This window comes from Phoenix dactylifera, unplaced genomic scaffold, assembly GCF_009389715.1.
Source record: "Phoenix dactylifera cultivar Barhee BC4 unplaced genomic scaffold, palm_55x_up_171113_PBpolish2nd_filt_p 000243F, whole genome shotgun sequence".
In the NCBI taxonomy this organism is placed as follows: Eukaryota; Viridiplantae; Streptophyta; class Magnoliopsida; order Arecales; family Arecaceae; genus Phoenix; species Phoenix dactylifera.
The window spans coordinates 102,660-127,046 of record NW_024067740.1 but is presented as its reverse complement, the minus strand read 5'-3'; the positions used below and the strand labels follow the sequence as shown (position 1 = coordinate 127,046).

General features: G+C 37.7%; 1 protein-coding gene across 1 annotated transcript; it reads right to left on the bottom strand.

Annotated features, from left to right (window-relative positions):
* Positions 1–2,142: 2,142 nt before the first annotated feature.
* LOC103696498 (pantoate--beta-alanine ligase) lies at positions 2,143–18,796 on the bottom strand. The gene is made up of 4 exons (XM_008778156.4): positions 18,087–18,796; positions 15,614–15,727; positions 12,146–12,277; positions 2,143–2,539 (listed from the first exon to the last, which is right to left on the bottom strand). The coding sequence occupies exons 1-4, from the start codon at positions 18,666–18,668 to the stop codon at positions 2,423–2,425; spliced, it is 945 nt and encodes a 314-aa protein (XP_008776378.2). The 5' UTR covers positions 18,669–18,796; the 3' UTR covers positions 2,143–2,422.
* Between the last annotated feature and the right edge of the window lie 5,591 nt (positions 18,797–24,387).

Below are 24,387 nucleotides of genomic sequence, written 5' to 3'. Positions count from 1 at the left end.
TAAAATTTCTATGCTTTGACACGTTTTGCATTTGACTTTTATCATATGTAAACTTTTTTATTGGATGATTTTGTCCTGTTGATTAATACTTGTGATACAAATAAATACATAAATAAGCATATAATGAGAAAGTATGAAACCAAACTCTAGCGGGCATAGTTCGGAATACAATAGTATTTTTCTAGAGTTCAAAATAGACTGGACAATATTAATTCGTTAGATAATTGATTAGGTTTTCAATTCTAATTTAATATAAAAAAATTGTATCTGTTCAACTGAATTTTTATCTGCATCAAGAGACTTATCTCTACTCCACCCAAATAATTTTAGTTGCTGATATTTTACTTGCCGCTTTCTCTTTTTGAAGGCTGATCTCCAAATAGTTATCTTTTCCCTCCCTCTTGCTGTTTTCTTGTTTCTTTCTGGTTCCACCAAAGAGAGACAGAGATTTCAACACGAGAATGTTAAGAGGGTCACCTTTTCTCCCATCTTTCCCTCTGATAACACAAAAGTACCTTTTTTGAAATTCTATTATCTCTGAAATTATGAAATTGAGAACAATTGCTGCTCTCTCTTTTTGAAGGCTGATCTCAAAATATATATCTTTTCCTTCCTCCTCTTTCTTAAGAGGGTCATCTTTTTCTGATTTCTTCCGCTATTATAGTATAAGAGTACCATTTCTAAAATTCTCTTATATCTGACATTCTTTCATAAGTGAAGGACCTTTCCTACCAGCATTTCATCTATTCTGTCTTGGCTTCCTCCTCTCCTTTTAGCTCCTTTCCTCTCCTCCATGGGTTGACTACTTATGCACTATTTGAAAATGATTAGTTTGAGAATTAAAGTTCTAAATATATTCAAATTTGTTCACATTGAGCAAATATCTGCTTTTGTTTTTTTTTTTTTTGGTGGGTTGCTTTTGATAATTCTCCTATGTTTCTTTGAAGTTAATTTTTATATAACCAAATTGCAATTGGAGGATATAACACTCTTCTTCTTCGTTATAGTCCATTACAAATAATTTCTATTGTGCCTTCTTCTTAATTAAAATTCATTATATTCGCTCCGTTGAGAAATGCAAAGAATCCCAGCAACTCTGGTGCACTGAAAGGATGGGACAGAAGAGATAATAAACTCGGCCAGATCATAAAGAAATAGTGTAGATGACCACTTGTAACATAGTTGCAATGGTTGCATGAGATGTAACGCTCGCAATCCCTATCTTCTGATTTAATAATAAAGTACAAAAGGACAAATAAAAAGATATTTTTATACTACATTTTTCAGTGAATATTGTTTTGGATTGGAATTAAGAATGAAGGAATTCTTGAGTTGCCCCAAAATCCCTCATGCATTACACAATCATATTAAAAGTGAACCATGCATTTGGTTCACGACCAAAATCGAAATCAAAATGAATTAAAATAAAAATTAGAATAGCCATATTTTCTAATGTACTTGATTTGTGAGCGAAATCAAAATTTGAATCAGAATAAAATTTAAATAGTAAAGAAAAGTAAACCAAAATGGGAATAAAACTTCCACAAACCAAATGGCTGAAATGAAAATCATTTCTATTGCCATTTCAGAGCCCAACTCCCACCAAACATGCTCTAAATCATTAGAAATGAGAAATTTTAAAAAGTACCACTACCATCAGTTAAGAGTGAAAATTGAACCTACATTAATTACACTATTACTATCTGAATTCAAATACTATCCAACTTGTTGGCCATCGAAAACTCATGGCCCATAAAATACGTGTCATCCAAACATATCCATCATAGATAGCTCTTTGCCCCTTTTAAAACACCACTCCATTCATCGGTGTTTTAATCACTGTAAACGGTGACAACTAACAAATATCTATAGCATTTTCAGGTTTTGCGTTTTTCCAAATCTTCTAATAGTTCTTGTACATGCCTTAAATAGGGTTTTAAGTTGTAAAACCCCCCACCTCAACATGGTTTTCCACCGATAATACCTAGGATATCCTTCTCCGTCGGGGACTAAAAAGAAAAATGACAAAAGAAAATTGTTATTAAGGACGATGTTGATAGAACCATGCAAATGTCCTGAATTTTCGGGATGGTATTTAGAGGGAGAACCTACACACACAGATAGACCCTGAAATACAGCAGATGGAACAAGAAAGCAAAACTTTCAGCATCTGAAGTGAAAAAAAAAAAGGGAAATCAGTACTGCCTGGACATCTTCCCAATCCAAAAATTCATACTATATGTGAGTCATCTGTTTGCAAAAAAATGATCATTTATTTATCTAATATGGGAGCACCACATATCTTTTAGTGATCCATCAGTGGTCAAACTGGGGATCTATTGGCTGGGAAAAATACGTTTTTCTTTGACTGAATTTTTTGTCAACATTCTGAATTTTTTGTCATCGGTAAATGCATTCTGCTTCATATGTTGATTTCCATATTGTCAATCAGCCTAACATTTCCAAACCAAGCAGCAACACACACGACAACCGAGCTGCTGATCTCTTTTACCGGAATCAGAGTTTCCTGTTCTGCAATCTGCAATTATGAGAAAATGGTTATTCTATTTGGATAAATTATCCTATCATTGCCATCATTTAATATTTCAGTACGCACATGAACAAGAAAAGTCTGAATGTCTATTCACAGTTGGCCTTTAGGAAAAAAATGAGAACTTACAACATGTAAATTTATTGTACATAGTTAAGCAGAGAAAATTTGCTTCAACAAAGAGAACGTTACAAGAAAATACTTAAAAAAAAAAAAAAAATCGCAGAACAACAATTTCGACACTAAAATGCATAATATTGTCCTTGTTGCAACGCTGCTGAAAACATGCTATGCATGGAGGGAGTTGTCTGCTATTTCATGCAATCATGCATCCAGTCATTTTGCTGGAAAGCAATACACTGATATATGCCCATATTAAGTTGGCACAGTCTGTTTACCAACAGATCTTATAAAATTTGAGCATTTTGGCAATGTTGTCATTTTATTTGTTTTTAATTCTCTACAAAATCCATGTGAAGAAGGGCTTATTTTGATGGAGACAAGGGATGAACATGATCCTACCGTGATTTGTTCTTATTTTCCTTTTCTCAAGGGTAGAAAGAAATTTCTCTGTAAAATTCTAAATATATATATATATATATATATATATATATAAACAGCCACAAAAAGGGAATGTCATCTCACTTTTTTTGTTTTTTGATGAAAAAAAAGGAATGTCATCTCACATAAATTTTAGTGCTGTTGTTTTTTCTTTGGTGTTTGAAAACAAAGAAGAAATACAAATTACCAAATGGGCCCTTGGTTTCTCATTAATCCATTACCAAAAGCCAAGAAGGCCGTCGAATTCGAAACCCCTTTCAACAGTGGTTGATGTTATATATTTTATCCCATTTCTCTTAACTTTTTATTCTGAAAACCCAACGGAAACAAAAAATTAAATAAAAATCTCTTGCCTTTCCGATCGCTGCTTGGCTATAATGCCCCTCTCCATCGAAATGCTCTCGGGTTTTAGAACTCTCTCTCGTATATTTTCTCTGTCGAAATTCTCTCAGGATTCAAGAGGAAAGGGGCAGGTTTGACCAATAGGGTGCCTCCATGTGTCGATGATGGAGGTAAAATGTTCATGTTCTCCTCTTTGGAAATGTAGTTAGTTTTGACCCTACTCAGCAGTAAAAAGACTAGTGAAAAGATCTACTGCAAGTATTTTTGAAGACGGTTGACTGGGAAATCAGGACCATCAAAGGTTGCTTCTATGCAACTTGTTTGAATTTTTTTTAGGAATATAATAGAATTTAGTTATCATGGAAGATCTTCATGTCGATCTTTTGAATATAATAGAATTTATTTATCAGGATCATTTGAATCGTCAACCTTGATCTAGCTCATCTGCTTGATAAGGTCAAACTGGGCAGTTTCCCATTTAATTTGAGGCAAGAAAATTTGGTCTAAACTGAAGGATTTAAGTTGCTGCAGGCTTAGGTTGATCAATCCATTACCATAGCCATGGTTTAAAATAACAGCCAGTTATTTGAGATTTGATCCCCTCTCTTTTCTTGTGCAAACACGCACACAATATTACAAAATTAAATAGAAATGTGCTGAAAAGATTCTGTCTATCAACATTGTAGAGCAGCATGTCATTAGTTTTTGTTAATGAAATCAACTAGAAATGATAGTTTTCAAATGGTATAAAGCAAAGTCTGCTGAACCGGTCGGAACTGTACCATACCGGTACCGACCTCCACCGGTACGGTACAACCATGAAATTTGGTTCGAATCCCAAAGGGGTCGAAACCGAACGGTTCCTTGCCCGTATTAGTGCGAATAGTAACGCTGCAAACAGCACCAGTTCGCACCGGTACTCGCAGAAAAGAACAAGAGGAAGAAGAGGAAAGAAGAGGAAGAAAGAGGAAGGAAGACGAGGAAGAAGAAGAGGAAGAAGAGAAAGAAGAGAAAGAGGAGAAGACTACCTGTCGAAAGGAGGAAGAAGACCTCTCTTGCGAGGAAGACTATCGGGCCTCTTTCTTCCTTCCGAGCACCTCGCGGGGAGGAAGACATCCTTTGCTTGCGGGAGAAGGGGGAAAAAGAGGAGAAGAGAGGAGAGAGGGGAAGAAAAGAGAGGCTCGGGAAGAAGAGAAAGAAAAAAAAAAAGAAAAAAAAAAAAAAGAGAGAGGCTGGGGGAATAGCACCCGCGCTCAGAGGAGAGGGCGTGAGTGGGGAAACACGCGTTCCATGCGGTGCGAACCGCGCGGGGCATCCCACGTGGGCTTTTAATGCCACAGAGAGGCATTTAATGCCGCTCTATAGCATAACGTGGACACGCGCGCGTCCGTGCGTTTTTTTTTTTCCCGAACCGGTTCGGTACCGGTCTCCACCAGTACGTCGGTTCGGTTGGTTCCGCATACCTTACTATAAAGGGATCATGGATAACTAGGATCCGTAGATAGTTTTAATACTTTTATAAAAACTTTTTCTAATTGAAAGGTACAACCAAATAACCTAACAACCTCATCTACGAAAAAATTCAAGCATATGCAACATTTTAAATAAGCGAATATCTGTTTTATTTTTTACAGCCATAACTTTATTGTGTTCCCTTTCTTTGAACATGCGTTGCACGTAGCTGGGTGTTAGTGTTCATATACATATACATGTACCTAAGCATATATACATAAATACACCCAATATATATATACATATATATATATATATGCATACACACATATTTATGAATGTATATATGTACATATGTATATTTAGATCATAGGTTTAAAATTAAAATAGTGATTTTTATTTGCAAGTTATCTTGTTATAACAGTTATTGTATAATCGGAATATAAACTGTTGTTTAATGCTTTTTATTATTAGTCAGATTAAAATAAATTTTTAAAATTCACTTTTTATAACACTTCAAATATATATATTTTATGATTTGAAAACCATAATGTTCTTCTATAAACATTAACAGAAGCAAATGTTTCCCATAGTGGTCCATCATGATTTCCTATTCAAATGGCAACAATTGTAATGATAATCATTTTTTGAGCAATGCTACAGGTCCCAACAGAGCAGTATCTAGAAAATGCCCTTCACAGTTGACATGCCAGGTATCAGGAGGAGATTAGTGCTATTCATTGTATCGGCACAAATTGCATGGGCCTTATGGGAGCACCAACTCTCTTAACATGTGGCCCTGAAGCTCTTTTAGGTAGGAGGGTTGGGCCCCAAAGCAATTTTTTTTGCAATAAGATCCAATCCAGCAGTTTTTGCTGAGAATATAAGATCTGTTATTTCAGTCATAACAAGAAAAGGTTCTGTTATTTGGGGATACCCTAACTATACAAACAACTATTCCATTCTCCTCTAGATATCGATAGAATTTATATGGAGATTCTAAGGCAAAAGGAGTCATGTTAGGTACGAAGCATGAGCTTGTGATTCTGATTGAGACAATGCAACAGCTTGATGTTTGGTGGAGGTATTGGCAACAGCATGGCACCAATAATAGTCATGCCGACAAATCTTTTGCATGTTATAGATGATGAGCTCTTGGATCCAACCAAATGATCCTACGACAACCATATATAGCAAGACAACGATTTTGGGACGATTATCATGATGATGATAGTGATGGGACTAGTGAAAGTGGTGGTATCTTTAAAAATATCAGAAAAATCGAATAAAGATATAGGTTTTTACTACTCAATGCATTCCTAAATTTAGTAGCTGCCTCGATTAAACTTTAGAGCAAATGGAAGTCCAGACTTCAAGTCAACTAACTTCAGTTCAGCATACACAAATCCAAAGAATTTTTAGACCAAAATTGTATCTCCCCACAAGTTAGAATGGTTAAATACATGGCTAATAAAATTCATTGCTAAGACATGAATCAAGCATGAAAAGTGAAGCTTCTGCACATAACATTCTAAAACCAGCAATTCTCTCAAAGAAAACGTTCCAAAACCAGCAAATAGCGAGATTACAAAATGAAAAAATAGGGTCACCAAACAAAAGAAAATAAAGTCTAAAGTCTAAACTACAGGAAAACTATGGATGAGGGATAGCATGCATGGAAGTGTGTAGTGTGACAGAAATTCAGGAGAGCAGATGTGAACTAGTCTATAAAACTAGTGTAGGAGATGATGACAGAGCCAAGCAATATGTCAAGAAATTAACAAATCAAAAAACTTATCAGTAGGACACAGGCACAAGAATACATACTTCATGGGGACAGGACGAGACTTAGGGCATCCTTGACCTTTGGATCTGACCAAATTGGAACAGAAAAGCAGCAAAAAGCAAAACAACAGAGCCAACAACTTCCCACCTTAAATAAGCCCTCTGGTTTTGCAATTGTTTAGAAGTTTCAACTAGTATAGGAAGAAAGTGAGGTGGGAAAAGAAGAAGAAAAGAGAATAGGCACTGAATGAAAATGGAAAAGGAAGGCCTCTGTTTATATGGACAAAAGGAGCAGAATGCCCAGTACGTAGGAAAAGATGGGAATGAATTCAGCATGTCGATCCCAGTATGAGATTTATTGGTGGGTCTGGCCATCCAATTCAATCAGTGTTTCTCAAATAAAAACAACTGCTGCACAGCATTTCCCTCTTATTCATGCTATATATTCCCTAAATTTTGTAATGCTATGGTCCGTTATCCAACTATGGCACCTAATGCTTGCATTATCTTATGATAGACAAGCGGCAAGTACGGAGACCTCCCATACCAAAGGTAAGCATAAGTCATAACAAACTCAAATCAAGTCTAGCTCACACCAAAAGATGTTTTGAAAAGCTAATAATAAGCATTGCAGAATAAAATAAAAAAGGAATGTAATGCTATCTAATAGGCATATAAGAGTCATTGATAGATGCCCCTTGATGTTGTTTTAGCCATCTATCCACATCTATTCTGTAAGCAATTTCTTTAATGCACCAATCATCCTTCACATGTGCCATGTTGTGTCTAGGTCTTGTGTAAATATATTCTGGTTTTCTATGGGTGGCATGGCATCACTAAAATTAAAAGAAATTACATTTAACTTGTTCTTGAAAGGAGCCAAGGAGTGGGGTATTTTATAGGGCTAAAGACCCTATCCATTTTAAAAGAAACCACTGTCATATCTCTTTTTCCTTCCTCTTTTAAGGAGAGAAAACTCGAAACTATATCCTGACATGATCTTTGTGATCACCAGATCATTGCAAAAGCAGTAAATAAAATTACAGGATTAAAAGAAATATTTGATCTTGGCCAATACATATACTTGAGCATCTTGCTTCAATATCATCCTATCCCATCTTAAAAGAAACCACTAAGTCATATATTTTTCCCTACTTTGAAGAAAGTCAAAACTATATCCTGACATGACCTTTGTGATCATGGGATAATTGCAAAAGCAGTAAATAAAATTACAGGATTAAGAGAAATATTTGATCTTGGCCAATATGTTATCCTTGAGCATCTTGCCTTCAATATCATCCTCTACATCATATCCCAATAACCTCCTCAAACAAGGCAAAAGATCAAGAATACCAAATCATGTTTGATTCTAGCAAAAACAATAGATTTTTTTATCTTCTCTAATACATGAGACTTATATCAGCAGGCCTTCTAGGGCTTCTCCCTGAGTCAAGTTGATTTCTTGGGCTTTAATTGTGGATTTTTAGTGGAGACCTGAGCTAACTCCACTTTTGCATCACAATCATTTAACTTGAAGAAATGCAAGGTTCTTATAGAAGTCAGTTTAGTCCAAAGAAAGATAAAGCATTAAAAATTTGACTACCATTTAGACTATTCTTAAGAACTGATCTATTGAACATGCATATGCAGCTCCATGGCTACATTTAGTACGGCTCGTGCAGCTTTCTTATGTGGATGTATTATACAGTAGGCATCCAGGTGACCCATATATGCAGCCTGAGCAGATACCAAATGGGCAGCGCAGTTTTTTTGCAAGTTAGGTTCCATGCTAGTTGGCCCGAGGTATCAAGCCCCTCATGTTTTAACAATTGGATCAACCATCAAGTTTATAACCAGACTAAATGATTGCCATGACTTGGTCACAGTTAATCTGGACTCTTATTGATACATGTCACCCATGATTGATCTTGATCACAAATCGACTTTCAGTCGTGTCCACAGAGCAAAGTGAAGAAATGGGCATACTAAATTGAAGATGAATGGACTGATGTACATCCACATATGGTTGTGAGAGGTGATATTATATATTCTTTTGGTGCCATACTTAATAAATATCAAGAATCTTGTCTTTGATATGATATATTAATAAATCTTGATCATAGTTTCCACATCTAAGAGTCATTTTTTGTAATTGGGTACTGACATTTATAGAACATTTTTCTTAAAGCCTTCATAACTTTTGTTAAGATCTTCCAAGCGTAGGGGACTCCAATCATCAAATACCCACCAAACTAATCCTCATTCAATTTTTGACAACTCGATAAACCATCAAGTTTATATCACTCACATTAAGATCTGCAATGGTCTGTCGACAACTGGAACTCGGTCAGCATTATCCTATAAATCGGTGAAATTGCTCTGCACAACTCTAGAGTATCATTCCTCATGTGATTGATGTGATCCAAGTATATAAAGTCAACTTAAGACTTCACCGCAATAGTTATGGTTCAGCATGTTGCACTTTGCTACCCCTCTCTATTTCTCCTCCCCCCCCCCCACCTCGGGGGCACTATTTAGTTCATGTTTTAATCCTTAATGTTATGTTCATTTAATATAAAAATGAAAGAATAAATATCTTCAAGAAACTCTCACAATCTCTTCTAGCAACTCCCGTCAAGATGTTTTGACATTATCTACTCGAATAAACAGCGTGCCTTTTCTTATATTGCCTTCACCCTATTCTACAATATTGTAAAAACATGTTTTCCTTGTTGATCTGAACATAGAATTCATTCCTTTAGTGCCTATAATTGATTTCATTTCTTGAGATTAGGAGGGAGTTACTCCCCAGCTTTTCTACGCCATACCTGCTCCACTCTCGGAGGGGCTGACTCCAACCAGAATAGAACCCCCAACCCCTTGCCCAAGTGGCAAGGACTCATTCCATTTGAGCAAGCCCTCGATATTGTGCTCATTACCGATTTTTATTAAAACGAAATAAAGTTCAGAATAAATGATCTAGAAAACGGTATGCAAAAGATAACTGTATAATTTATCCATTTGACCTGAGATGGTACTCCTATATTCCATCAGCTTGCATTAAACTTCTTTTGCAAATTTGTAACACTAATATAAACATTGCACACCACCATGACCCATAAATTCAACTTATATACCTATAAACATTAAAATATTAATTTTCTATGGATATCTATGTAGTAACAGTGAGATTTTTTTCTTTTAAATATCAAACCTGATTACAGTTATTGAGAGGCAGTTGTAGCATCACTCAAATATCTATCAAATGGTACATTTCATCATTGTTCCCTAACTTTTGATTACAATAGCGCAGGAAAGGTATCAAAACCCATCCTCAAAAATATAAAAGATGGATGTGCTCGTAATGAATTATATTCCTTCATGGAAGAACACAATGAAACATCATAAAAAATATATATATAAAGAGTATAAAACAATATGAAACATAACTGAAAGGAAACATCTGAATTAAGAAAGGTGAAAATGTGTCATACTAAAATGAAAAAAATCAAGAAAATAAGCATTGCCATCGAGATCATCAAGCTACTAAGTCAACATGATCCAAATATGTTCCACATGGTAGTAACATGATTAGTAGACTCAGCTAAAAACAGCATTCCAAGTTTCTGATACGCAGATTGTAGTGGTTGTTACAAGGTTTCAATCTTGGTAATAAACCCAATACCAGTAACTCACAGGTATAGGTCAGGGGTACAACACACACACCCTATTAATATATGGTACACTGCTAGAGACAAGACAGCAGTTGTACATCTATACCATGTAGTACGGTATTGTATTGAGCCCCCCCTACCGTACCGAAAGCCTATCAAGTCAGTACGGTATACCCTACTAGGAGGTATGGATCGATACAAAAAAACATGGTTTTTCATAAACCTCAATGCCTGGAAATTATTGCAGATATAGAAGTGTCAGGTTAACCACAACATCATACATAAGTACTTATTTAGAACATCATACCTACCGTTGGCATTGTTATCAACAAAAAAAAAAAAGATCATATGGGGACTAGAAGGCTAAAGGGTGTTTTTGCTTCGATAGTATTGATAAACTTGTGAAGCTAAGATCAAGAGAGGATAAGAATCACCAGAGGAAAGCATGATGATCTGCCTATAGATAATTAAATACTTAATACAAGCTTGTTTACATTTCAAAACTCCAAAGGACCCACATACCAAATTGCTGATCTAGAATAATTGCTTGCTAATCTTGAATGACAAGCAAGACTACCAGTCAAATGCTAAATAAATTTAATTAAAAATGACTCATCTGAATATCTTTTTTCCAGCAAATTTATGCATGTCTCAAGAAAATATTGCTAGGATGAGGCACTACAAATTCTTTGATGGGCAACATATTATACCTTTCGACATTAGGAATATTTGCCTATGGACAGAGATCAACCACCTCTGTCAGTTAAAATCTAGAAATATAGAGACATAAGAAGCAAAGTAGGGGTATTGGGAAGTGTAAAGACTAGAAGCAAAAATACCACGAGTAAAGCAACTATTTTGATAATGAATTTCTGATTAAAGGTCCACGGTAGTTGTATTGTAATAATTATTCTGCAACATAGTAGCAGATAGACAGTATATCAAGGAACAACTAATCAAACAACCTTGTAAGCTGGGTTGTCTCAACTTCTATGCTTGATTTTTAAATATGCATTTTGCAAAATTAAGGATTCCAATTATACTTGATCAAGATGTGACCGGACTGGGGATTTGGAGGAAATTAATGAAACTTTTATGCATCAGTGCATTTTGGATTGATATTTACATTATTGGGTGTGATACAATCAGTTGTTGATGATGACTAAAATGGGTGGAGTTGAAACCTTTTATAGAAGCGCACCAGCCAAAATAAGGGTTTATTCATCAGGTCACAGAAATATTAGAAAAAAATTGTGATCTCCCACAAAATGATAGCTAACCATGCTTCTATCCAAGTGCATTACACATGCCCAATACTAGTTCACAGTCATGATATTTCACGATATCTGTTTTTTGCAGGGTGGTTGTGTTTAAGTTTTAATCCTCACCTTTAAGGCTATCTAGAGATTAATTCTAGGGCATACTGTTGACAAAGAACCTTACATACTTAAACTGGCTTGTACCAACCATTAATCAACAAAATAAAGTAAAAGTATACATCCTGACAAGCTCTGTGGTAAATGTTGACATGTGTATGAAACTTTTTTGTGACATGATTTCTGATGCAACAGGCGTTATTAAACGCATACAACATGCATATGGCTATGATTAACTTCTCTATACTATATGTAGTTTCCCTTGCAACAATGAGTAGCGGATCTTAATAAGCAAGGCCTATCCAGATATGCAAGCAAATAAAAAGAGACAAAGGAGAGAGAGGAGAGAGGGGAGGGGGGGGGGGCAGAGAGAGGAGGGGGGTTGGGTTTCCTTATCATCTTACCTCAACATAATCAATTCTACCACCAGCTTGAGTTATTGTCTGAACTACTAGATTTTTCAGGTCTTGGCAACTGTATTTCTCCTTTTGCAAAGAAAATTTAGCTTGTAACAATGACCTGTTGATGGACAATGCCTATGCAAACAAGAAAAATTTATTACAAGTATACATGAGAGTAATTACCATATCACAACAGTATAAGAAAAGGTATATTCTGACAACTGCAAGATTAAAACACTCAAAATGTAATTGCATGAAGATTTATACTTTTATTTGGAACTAGACCAGAATGCAGACACAAGAAAACAAACTAAGACTCAAAACATTTTTAATAATAGACTCACTTGTCAGAAAAAATTTTATTTATATGCTCCATGAGTTTGTTTATATATAACAGAATACATCACTCAAGGCAGGTATCATCCAAGTGTCAAAAAGAAGTTACTAAAGGTTAGCAATGCTAACATTAGCTTCAAAATCAAAAGAAAGGAAAAAAATTGTTTTGAGTAAACTGAAGACAATTTTGATAATTGTCCGTGGCAGAAGGTACAACAACTAAGGTATAGCACCCTATTCTTGATAATGATCCATCAGCCACTTGCAAATAAGTTTTTCCTATGCAAGAAATTAAAGAAATAACAAACATAGCAACAATTGAAAAGAACTTAGCAAAAAGACTAACCCCAAAATTTTCAACAATTCCAACAACTAAACCTTTCTATCTAATATTTACTAGTACACAAAACCATAACCACACAACTACCAGACTTTAGAAAGATTGACAAATTCTGTAAAAGACTGCATTATATCCCTGGTTTAAAGCACATTGTCTTTGTATGTCCCTTACCTTAGGAGTCCCTAGTATCTTCTGTTGTGGCCCGTTTAATTCAACTCTCAAATTCAGATTTCCTTCAATATCTTTGCTAGAAATGTCAAACTTTCTCCTTTTACAATCTACCACCTTATCCTTAAGCATTTCATATTCTCATTTCTTTTCTTTTATTCCTAGTAAGCAAATCCAAGATTAATAGCCTATGTCGTATTGGGTCAAAAGCCTTCTCCTCCTATCATCTTGCAAAGATAAGATCTTTCTCTTATGCAAGAAAGAGAATTCATGACACTAGATCGACTTTAAATGTAACTAAAATGTTCATCCACCTTCTTAGAATATGTATTTCTATTGTTAGATCATGAGCCATCAAGTATTTGCATCTCTCATGCATTCCCATCACCAAATGCTGTCTGCCATGAAAATCTCTCATATCCTATATTACCTTTTAACACCAAGTTTCTAATAGGACTGATCAGGTTTCAATTTTGGGAATTTGAGTTTACATATTGGCCAAAGTATGAAAGGAAAAAGAAAATTCAGAGAATAATAGAACAATGCACATGAACATATCATGTTACTTTGAAGAAAGGTTTTATATATTGGACCGTATTGGTCTATACCAAGCATCCATACCATACCAGGAGCGAACCAATACAATATGGTATTGGTGCTTTTCCAACACACTATGTGTCGGTATGGGGTTATATCATTTCATGTCATGCAATACCAGTAAGGTACCTGTATGTGACCTAGTACCAAGATGTAAAATCTTGCTTTAGATCATATTGTATTGTTGGTCATGTTAGATATATGGTTTTGGTGTTTACAAGCTGAAAGCTTAAATGCAATAAGAATAAAAATAGACTTATAATCCAATGAAATGTTATGCAATTATGTTGCACTCAATTGTTCAGCTACAAAGTACTAAGCAAGTACCTAACAATCTAAACAACTATCAAAGTAAAATATAGCAACATAGAAATTCATATTAATGTAAACTTCATCAAACGATTACTGCCATATCAAAAAAAAAAAAAAACAGTATATAACCTATAATTGATAAACTACGAAAATGACCATATTAGATATGGTTTAAGCAATCACTTAAGTTAACATCTAGCAAATCCAAGAATAAACCTTTTCAATTCACTATACAAGGGGCCTAATCCATTCTCAAAGATGAGATTTATTATCCATAAGTATCTGTTCTGTAGTTTGTGTTCTAACTCTAAAAATTGATAAAATGACCCATACATGGATATTATCTAGCCAGATATATATAACAATATGCAGAAATGGTTCCAAAATGACACTGAAGACTAATTTAATTAATACACAGTGTCTATGACGAAATTTCAATCAGTTTTGACCAAACTAGCTGATACCACCTAAATTGGGCCAAAACTATTTGGTTCTGACCAAAACTAGTTGAAACTAACCAATACCAAGACCCAGGATAAGTAACAAGTAGAGATGGGGAAAAACCAATCTATTTTGGTCAAACTTCAAATTTTGCTTCCTACATGACCATTCAAGTCACCTGATGTAAATAGGCCTTCTCCATTCAATATTTTCTTGCATTGGTTCACCTTTTTCCTTGCAAGTTGTGATATTTTTCATATCCTCAACTAAATCCAACTTCATAACTAGTGGTCTATCACTTACAAATCTTTATGCCCTTACCTAGTCCCTGTTTTCTCATCCATCAATATTTTGGTACCATTTCTAGTATTTTGTTGACATTTAAAGGTCATTTTCCTTAGATTTTCATCCTTTTTGTCAGGTATTTTGCATTCTTCCGACCATGTAATGTAGATTATTCTCATCCATCAGCTCCCTACCTATTTTAGTTAATGTTTTAACATTTCAAGTACCAGACTCTACCCCTATGGACCTAGCTTCATTGCTTACATTTGCTCCATTTAATGAGATCTCTAACCATCTCATCTCACCACTATAAGTAGGCTCATTTGCAATATATTGCTTCTAAGCACTACTCTAAATTTAGTGAAGTCCTACCAATTTTTCACTTAACCCAAGTTAAATTGTGGGACATTATTTATGAGTGATGACCTTGCTAATCCTTATCTATTTGTCACCTTAACAGAGATACATTGGGCAAACAATACTAAGGATGATGACCTAACCAGCTTCATCCAATTTGCATCCAGTCGCACATCACTTACAAGTGGCCCCCTGGCATAAGCAAATATAGGATTACAATTCATTTCATGAATTTAGCTTCAGTGTGCATCTATTAGGAAACATATAACCAACATCCTACCTTTTTCCTAGGGTTTGAATAAGCAATTTAATATTGTTCCAAAAATGGAGGTGTCAAAACAACCTTAACTATTAACATGATTATGATATACAAGTATTTTCCCAAGTTTAAATCATTTTAGCATCTTATTTAGCACATGTATTGCCACTTTCATATTTTCAAGCCTTTCAAATACTAATATTACATATAACAAGGATTATACATAAAATAAAATGCAAAAAACATTCATATTGGTTTTCCATCCTTTGATACCAAAATATAAAGCAAACTTTGATAAGCATGTTGTGTTCTCTTAGTATTGGCTAAATGTTAAAAATGAGATAGATATAAAATATGTCTAAAATAAAAAACAAACCTTTTCCCTCTCTTCAGGTGAGAGGTGCACATTGCGTGAGCTCATGGCAAGACCATCAGCTTCACGAACTATCTCTGAACCAATTACCCTTACTGCAAAATCAAGATCATGAACCTAGAAATGGCCATCAATGAACACACACTTATTAGCAACTAGAAAATGGATCATAAAGTGTAGATTCTTGATATAGAGACTCCTAGTAATTATTAAATCCCATAATATTAAAGCCGAAAAAACTCATCAAAAGTTCAACATAAATAAATTTAATATTTAATTTTTATTATGGGTAGGAGTAAAAACAAATATGGTAAAATTGAATATTGAGGATTCCAATTAGGCGTAACCGACACCTGGTCCTTTGATTAACTACCATTTTACGTTTAGTCTTTGTCAACTAGAAATCTTTTCCCACCCTTGATTTCAATGGCCATTTCAACTTTAGTTCATAGCCCTAAACATAGTCAAGCATAATTGTGTATAAAACAGATGCAACTGAGCATAGAACCAAGCATCAATGCATGCCAGCACAGTCATAACTGTTAATAAAATACCAGCCAACCTGTGTGTAGGACAAAATGTAAAGTGCTGCTTGCAAGGGCTAAACATAAAATGGCAGTCAAAAATGAATCAGGTGTTAAGTTCCCTTCAAATTATTTTATCAATTTGTCAAGAGAATAGATTGGTTATCAAATAAGACAGACTTGGAGGTGTATTTCTTATTTCTTTTGTTTTCCTCTCTCTCTCTCTCTCTCTTTCGGCTCGTTTGGTTCGCGGGAAGCATTTTTCCTCCTAGAAATATGATTCCTGGGAAACAAATTCCTAGAAAGAGTATGCCTAGAAAAGTACTTTTAGCATGTTTGGTTGACCATGGAAAAGTGACAAATGTTCAAAGTGCTTATGTTTGGTTGGTCATCCACTTTCCTGAGAAAGTTATGTATAATTTCTATTATACCCTTAATAAAAATTAGATCTTTAATGCCTCTTTAATGCTTCTTTAATGCTGAAGGGGCTTTTTGGAAAAAAATAAAAATGGAGTGATTTCCGCCTCATGGGAAAGTAACTTTCCCATGTTTCTCATGGGAAAGACTTTCCCATGTTTCTCATGGGAAAGACTTTCCCATGAAATGTGGGAATCATATTCCCATGGGAATACAACTTTTCCATCTCTCTCCTTTGAAAACTCCAACCAAACAAGAGGCATCTCATTACTTTCCCGTTGACCACACTTTCCTCCCTTCTTTTTCCGCGAACCAAACGAGCCCTTTGTGTGCGTGTGTGCGTGCGTGAGTGTGTGTGTGTTGTGTGTGTGTGTGTGTGAGAGAGAGGGGTGGGGGCGGGGGGCTCAACCATTTAATCTGAACCTTTCTTATTCCTCCTCTATTAACCCCCTTACGCTTTTCTAGCTCTTTCTTTACTAGTCGTTTAAAACATCAAGAATTGGAGATAATATGTGCTTCCTAAACCAGCAATCCATCACTTAGAATCATTCAGAGCATTTTTAAAAAGCTTGTCATCAAAACTAGATCCTAAACCCTAATTTCTCTTGCATTAAAACTTATTTCCCCCTTTTTTCCATTCTGAGAACACAGTATCGCATTTGGTACCAAATCCTAAAGATGAAATTGGTGAACAAGCCTTAGCACTCAACTATTTTCTCTTTATAGTGTTCACTCATTAAGTATTTGGAAACCCTAGGAAGTATATAGGTCTTGTATTCAAGTCATTTTACCACTTTTACTTGAATCATCTAGACTATTCCCATCACAACCAAACATCTCCTGTTATCATACATGAAGCCCTAGTCCTAAGAATTATATCACCTTGGCTCAAGGATTAATCCATTCTGAAATTGTGTACTTCAAAATGCTTATTTTCCAGTCCCATACACCACCCCCCCCCTGCGCGCCAACCACAAGAAAAGAAAGAGAAAAAAAAAACTTGACTTGGAAGATCAGATATCAACTAGCTTGGTAAATCAGCTCACCGTAGTTTCGCACAAGGTTTTAAGTGGTGATGCATACTATGCCAGATCTTCACTAGCATCATATAATGGTTCAAACCACCATACCAATTGCACCAATCTCCATCAGCCCATGTCAGCTTGTGCTGGTCCAATGTGGAGTCAATATAGACCAATATGAGGTTTACAATCTTTTTGTTAACTTTCTCATGGAACCAATATGTCAACCAATGCTGGTTTACGTTCTTTTTTGTTATCTTTCTCCCATTTTCTCCCTCATACGTGGAAGTCCCCATGTCGATTTTAGGTATTATATTAGGATTTACTAGTTTCTCAACCATTTTATCATGTAGAAGTCCTTTTTCCCAAATCCCCTTCTAGTATCTAATATCAATCCCTTGTAAATTATCAAGCAAAATTAATTCCAAAGAAAAAAAAAAAAGATAAATCGAACACAAAAAAAAAATTCAAGGAAAATAAGGACAGTCGAGGAATCGCAAATTCGAACCTTACCATCCGACAAATAATACGCCACTGTTGGTAGTCCTTCTTCCCGAAGACCGCGACATCAGGCTCAACAATGTTGAACAACTTGGCCACAACCGTGGCAACCCCTCTAAAGAATACAGGCCTGCTCCTCCCGCACAACCCCTTCTCCAGCCTCTCGACCCTAATCCATGTCTCATGACCTTCTCTCCCCCTACCATCCCCGGCCTCGAGGCAAGAAACCGCCGTGCTCTCATCGCCGCCGCCAGAACCCACTTCCCCGGGCACCCCATCGCTTCCACAATCGTAGATATTCGAGGGGCAGAAGGCGGCGTCGACTTCGGCGTCGGCGAGCTTCTGAAGGTCGCCGTGGAGATCGGATGGGTAGGTGGAGAGGTCCTCGGAGGGGGCGAACTGGCCGGGGTTGACGTATATGGAGACGACGACGACGTCGGCTTGGGCCTTGGCCTCCCGGATGAGGGAGAGGTGGCCCTGGTGGAGGAAGCCCATGGTGGGGACGAGGGCAAGGATTTTGCCCTTCCATCTGTGCAACCTCGACCATGAACGCATGCAGGCCTTGTCTCTGATTACCTCCGGTTGCTTGGCCATCTGCAGTTGCTCTTTGCTTGTCTCTGGGTATCAGAGGGTGGTGCTTGCGGACGTGTAGTCGCGGCGAGAGGAGGAGAGGGCAGTTTACGGCTTCCTTCTTTAGTTTTTTTTTATTTTCAGGAACCTTTTTCACGGCACGTGCATTGAACGTCCAGAGTTTCTTGACCACCGTGGTTCCCTAATATTTTTCATATCATCCTAAGTGCAGCGATGCCTTTTTCAACTTTAAATTAAAATTAATTAAATCTTAAAAAATTTAAAATTTTTAATTATTTTTGATATCATCATAAATTATATCCTTCAACTTTAAACTAAAACTAAGTAGATCCTAAAAATTTTAAAAAATTTAATTAATTTAAAAAATATCAATATGGTCTGCCCATCCATTTCTAAGTCAAAGACTAAAAGTTTGACTCGGGCTGTACCAGAAGGCGGAGCTTCAGCGCCACGTCCCCTTCGCCTCAATCAACGCCAAGGAAAACTTGAAAAACTCCATGCAAAGAACAATCATTAGCTCCAGGCTCTCTAACAACGTGTTCTCTAGTATTATCCGATGACAATATGAGGCCCAAAAAAGTGGTCTTTCTCGACGTTTTTTACATCCTTTATCGACGCTTCTAAGCGCCGGTAAAGATCTGCCCGATGCTACCCAAAGCATCGCGAAGCGTCAGCGATACCTGAGTAGGAATAGTTTTTTTCGATGCTTTTGAAAAGCTTCGTAAAAAATTGATTTTTAGCGACGCTTAAAAGTATCACTAAAAGCCTCAAAGCCAACGCTTATAAAAGCGTCACTAAAAGCCTCAAAGCCGATGCTTATAAGCGTCGGCTTTAGCCTTCAATTTTTAAAAAGAAAGTTAAAAATAAAAAGCTAACGGTTTAGCCTTCAATGCATATGGATGCGATTATGGCCACAAAAGATGCAGCAAGCGCACAGCAAGAACCTACCTGCAGTAGAATCGGATCTTCCCACAGTTGGTGAAGAAATCCCGAGAATGGACTTCAACACCAATAGTAGCTGGAGGAGAACAAAAAAGAATCTTTGAAATTAATATCGCAGCAAATCAAAGCGGATGCCAGATGAGCGAAACAAGCAAACCTAGAGGAACACAAAGAAAAACAAAAAGTAATAAGCAAGAAAGATCCAAGAAAGAAAGATGACTAAGATGCCTACGTATGTTCATATTTCTTCTCAAACTCCTCAGTGAGGTGCCTCTTCACAAAGGTAGTCTTGCCTGCAGGAAAGAGATCAGAGAGCTCTTGAGAACCGACCCATTCTATCCGATCCAAGAAAGGATGCGAAAATCACCAAGAAATAGAAAAGCAGAATGTCCAATAAGCTAAAACCCCAAATCTACATAGAGAATGAAGAGAAGGGATTGATCGATCATCTATGCCACCATCGTCGATGATCACCAACTCGAAGCTCGGATAATCAACCGCATGCTGGTCCAGAAGCGCCTGCAATCACCATGAAAGGAAAAGGATCGGCAAGCAGAAAACCCAAGAAACGAGAGAAGAAGAAGGACATCAGAAGAGGGCGAGGTCGACGGCTGCAGTGAAGCGGAACGAAGTATGCCGATCAAGGCTCGAAAAGCGAGATGGGGAGGCGGTGGATTGATGTCGGCACCGAACGCTTTTGAATGAGAGATTGATGAAGGAGAGGAGAGGAGAGATTTTTAAGGCAGCTAGGGCACCGATCGAAAGAGGGGCGAGCGGTTGGAAAGTGATTTGGCCTCCAACGACGCTTAGAAGCGTCGTCTTAGGTCCAGCTTACGACGGCGCTTCGTCGATTTTGAAGATTTACCGTCGGTAAAGTTTGGCGCTGAACCAAAATTTTCCAACACTTTCCCCTAGCGTCGGAAAAAAAGTGTCGGAAAATCTCGCTTTTCCTGTAGTACCAGGTCCAACAACTCCTTATTGTCCTTGCCATCAGCGAGGCTCCAAAGTGTCGGGAGTGTTTGGTATTAAGGGTGGCAAAATATGACCCGACCCACCAAGCCAACCCGTGTTCGACCCGCCATAAATAGGTTTGGGTTTGGCCTAAACAGGTTCGCGTCGTAAACAGGTTGACCCATTTAATCTGTTTATTAATTGGATCGAATACAGATTTTAGATGTCTGACATGTTTAACCCGTATAATCTGTTTAATTTATGGGCCTCATTGGGCTTGATTTTATCCCAAATAAAATAGATGGAGGCTAACGATTCCAAGATGCAATGGCTGGGAGCGGGAGATGAGATCACCAGATGAAAACCTAACTAAATGAAGAGAAACCCTAGAACCTCGGGGCTCTTTCCCTCTTTCCCTCCTCCATCTCTCCCTCTCTTCCCCCGACTACCGAGCCGCCAAAGGTCTCCCTCCGATCGTCGCCCCTCCGTCGAAGACCGGAGCCGACCATTGCATCCCTTTGCCGATTGTCGGCACTCTCGTCCCCTTAGATCTAAGCTTTTCGTGAGATTTGACCTCAGTCCTCTCAGATTCGGTGAACAAAAGAGCCAAGGAGGTCAGTGAGGAGGGACTCGACGACGACGGCGCCGCCAGCATCGGGTCGGAGGAGGGGACCAAGGGTCGGAGGATTTCATCAAGATCCGGAGGGTCATCAGAGGAGCGGAGGAGGGAGTGGTGGCCGCGAAGGGAGACACGGGGGTCGACGGCCCAGGGCTTGCCGCAGTTGGGGTCATGGGACCTTCTAACTTTCGAGGCGGAGCTTCCAGAAGGTGGGCGGCGGACGGAGGGAGAGGCGGATGAAGTAGGAAAGGCGGTGTCTTTGGGGCTGGAAGGGTGAGGAAGGAGGTTTTGGAGGAGACAGGTGAGGGGAGAACGGGGAGAGGAAGGGGTTGGGTCGGCTGTTTAAACGGGTCAAGAAGAAACTATTTAAACAGATTACATGTTTATTAAACAGGTTAAATGGGTCGGTTTGGGTTACCTGTTTAATTAACAGGTCGGGTTCAGGTTGTAATTTCTGACCTGTTTAATAAACAAGTCAGATTTAGGTTTATGATTTTTTGACCCGACCTGCATCTGACCCGACCCATTTTTACCTGACCCGACCCGATTGCCACCCCTAGTTGGTACGAGGAAATATCTGCCAAATGCTATAGATCATCGGAGATTGGCCGCATAGGCACTCACATGGAGGAGGTGGGATTGACGTCGAGCTCTGTTGCCCAAGGAGACAACCCAAGAGGGGGGATGAATTGGGTTTGAAGCAATTATTGATCAATTAAAAATAAGTTGAGTGATTAACTAAATCTATTGCAAGTATATTAGTTAGATCACTAGATGCAATGAGTGAAGAGAGTATAAGAGACAAAGTGCAATACAAACACAAAAAGATTTATAGTAGTTCGGAGCCAACTCTTGCTCCTACGTCCACTCTCCAAGCCGCACTTGGGAGTTCACTATAATTCCTAGGATTACAGCCGGTTGTTTTACAAGCTCACAACCCAACTTGTTATTTTCACGAGGTCACAACGAACTCGGTTGGTTTTGACAGGCTCACTGACTAGAACCACTCAATTGTTTTCTCGGGTTCACAATCAAACCCAATTGGTTTTTCCCGATTCACCAACCACAACCTTACACCGTTGGTTTTATCTTTGGCTCACCAACAAACTTACAACCCTTGATTCAATCCCCTGATTGAATCAAGTACAAGAGCAAGAGTTTAAGGTTTACAAAGAAAGATTCTAAAAAGCATATATGAAACAATATAAGTAAAGTTGAGTTAGAAGTCCTCAAACAGATTTGAGATGAAAAAGTGGGGGCTTCTCAATTTCTGAGTCTCCTCTTGAATGTTCCGAAGTATGGAGGACAGTAGTAGAGCCTTGAATGTGAAGGAAGCACTTTTGGATTGAGTTGAATGCACTTCTTCCTTCTTTTGCTTGGATTCACTCTACAGAAACACTTGGTGGTTGAAAGACTTGCATGCTCAAATGGAATTACTCTCTTGTTATTTACTACTGTTCACTCTGGCTATTTAAGTGGTTCCTTTCGAAAACTAGCCGTTAGAGAGCGATTTGGAGCCGTTCTATCCCGTCTGCACATCTTGACAATGTATCCGTTGGGATCGGAGTCGACTCGTGCGATCTGGAGTCGACTCGGCTGTTACCGGAGTCGACTCGCGCTTTACTGGAGACGACTCACCCGCTATTCTAGATTTGAATTAAAGTGCATGCCTCGTCCTGGGGTCGACTCGGACCAAACTGGAGTCGACTCGCCAACAGCTGGAGATGACTCGGACACTTAGGGATCGGCTCGTTCTCAGTATTCCAGAAACTCAACTTTCTATTTTTCTTCCTCGAGTCGACTCGGGTTTACTTGGAGTCGACTCGGCTGACTTGAGAGGCGACTTGATATTTTCGGAAGACAACTCGTTCTCAGAGACCGAAAAATCGATTCTCTGTCTTTTGAACATTTCTGCCTTGGAATCGACTCGGACCTTACTGGAGTCGACTCGTTCACAGGGTCTCCGAAAGATGATTCTCTGCCTTTTCAGACTGCTTTCCTCTGGAAGTCGACTCGGACATACTGGAAGTCGACTCGCCAAGAATCGGAGTCGACTCGCAACCTTTTGGAGTCGACTTAGTAACAGGGTCTAAAATCCATCGTTCTGTCTTTCTGTCTGTTACCCTTTGGAGTCGACTCGGAACCATCTGGAGTCGACTCGCCAATCATCGGAGTCGACTCGCTAACAAGATCTTAAACTCATCGTCTTGTCTTTCTGTCTATTCTCAGTCGGAGTCGACTCGGAGAGTGCCGGAGTCGACTCGAGCTTGTGCCAGAAACGTTAAACCACCTGGAGTCGACTCGCAAAGTTCCGGAGTCAACTCGTGATGCAGACTTTGGTTCAAATTGAGTCCAATGCTTAGCCAAATAACTTTGAACCAAAGCTCGAGGCACTTAAACAGAAATTCATATATATTTTTCTGAAACACTAGATTAAATTCATTAGAACAACATAAGATATACTCAAAATGCTTTGTGCTCATCAAAATCAATTAGAAAATACTCAATCACTCCACAAGCTCCCAATGAACTCATAAAAGCCTCCCCTAACTCCCCCTCATGAGTTTACTATTTTTTTATTATTTTATGTTACAATAAATATTGAGCATATTTTTGTCATTTGATCCAGACAATTAATGTGTCAAGGTCAGATGGATGGATGAACCATGTTGACACATAAAAATATTTTCAAAAGGCCTATTAAAAATCTTAACTTATGGGTCAAAATATTTCCCGTCCAAAATAGAAGGGGTGTCACTATATTTTTCTTTTATATTATTATTAGTGATCTATATCTATAATATATATATATATATATATACACACACACATATAAGGACACTATAAATTTCTGTTACAAAGCAATCATATCAACAGTCCTACCATCTTCCATATCTCATCCTTTAGATCCTTCTAGTCCTAATCAAACTAGAACTCTTAAGCTATGTCAGCATGCTAGTTACAGGATGGATGGCATGAGCTTATCCAATTAACCAACCAAACACTACTCAAAAGTAATAAATAAACTTCTTCAGTCAATCGGTGAAAATCATACTTATTTAGTTTAAGAACTATGTCTAGGGAGGGTGAAGTAACTTTTTATTTTTATTATTATTGGAGGAATTCCTAAGATGAAGCTGCTCCTCATTGTGCTCGATGCACCATCCATATCTTCGGTAGCACATTGTATTATGATAAGTTGGCTTCTGG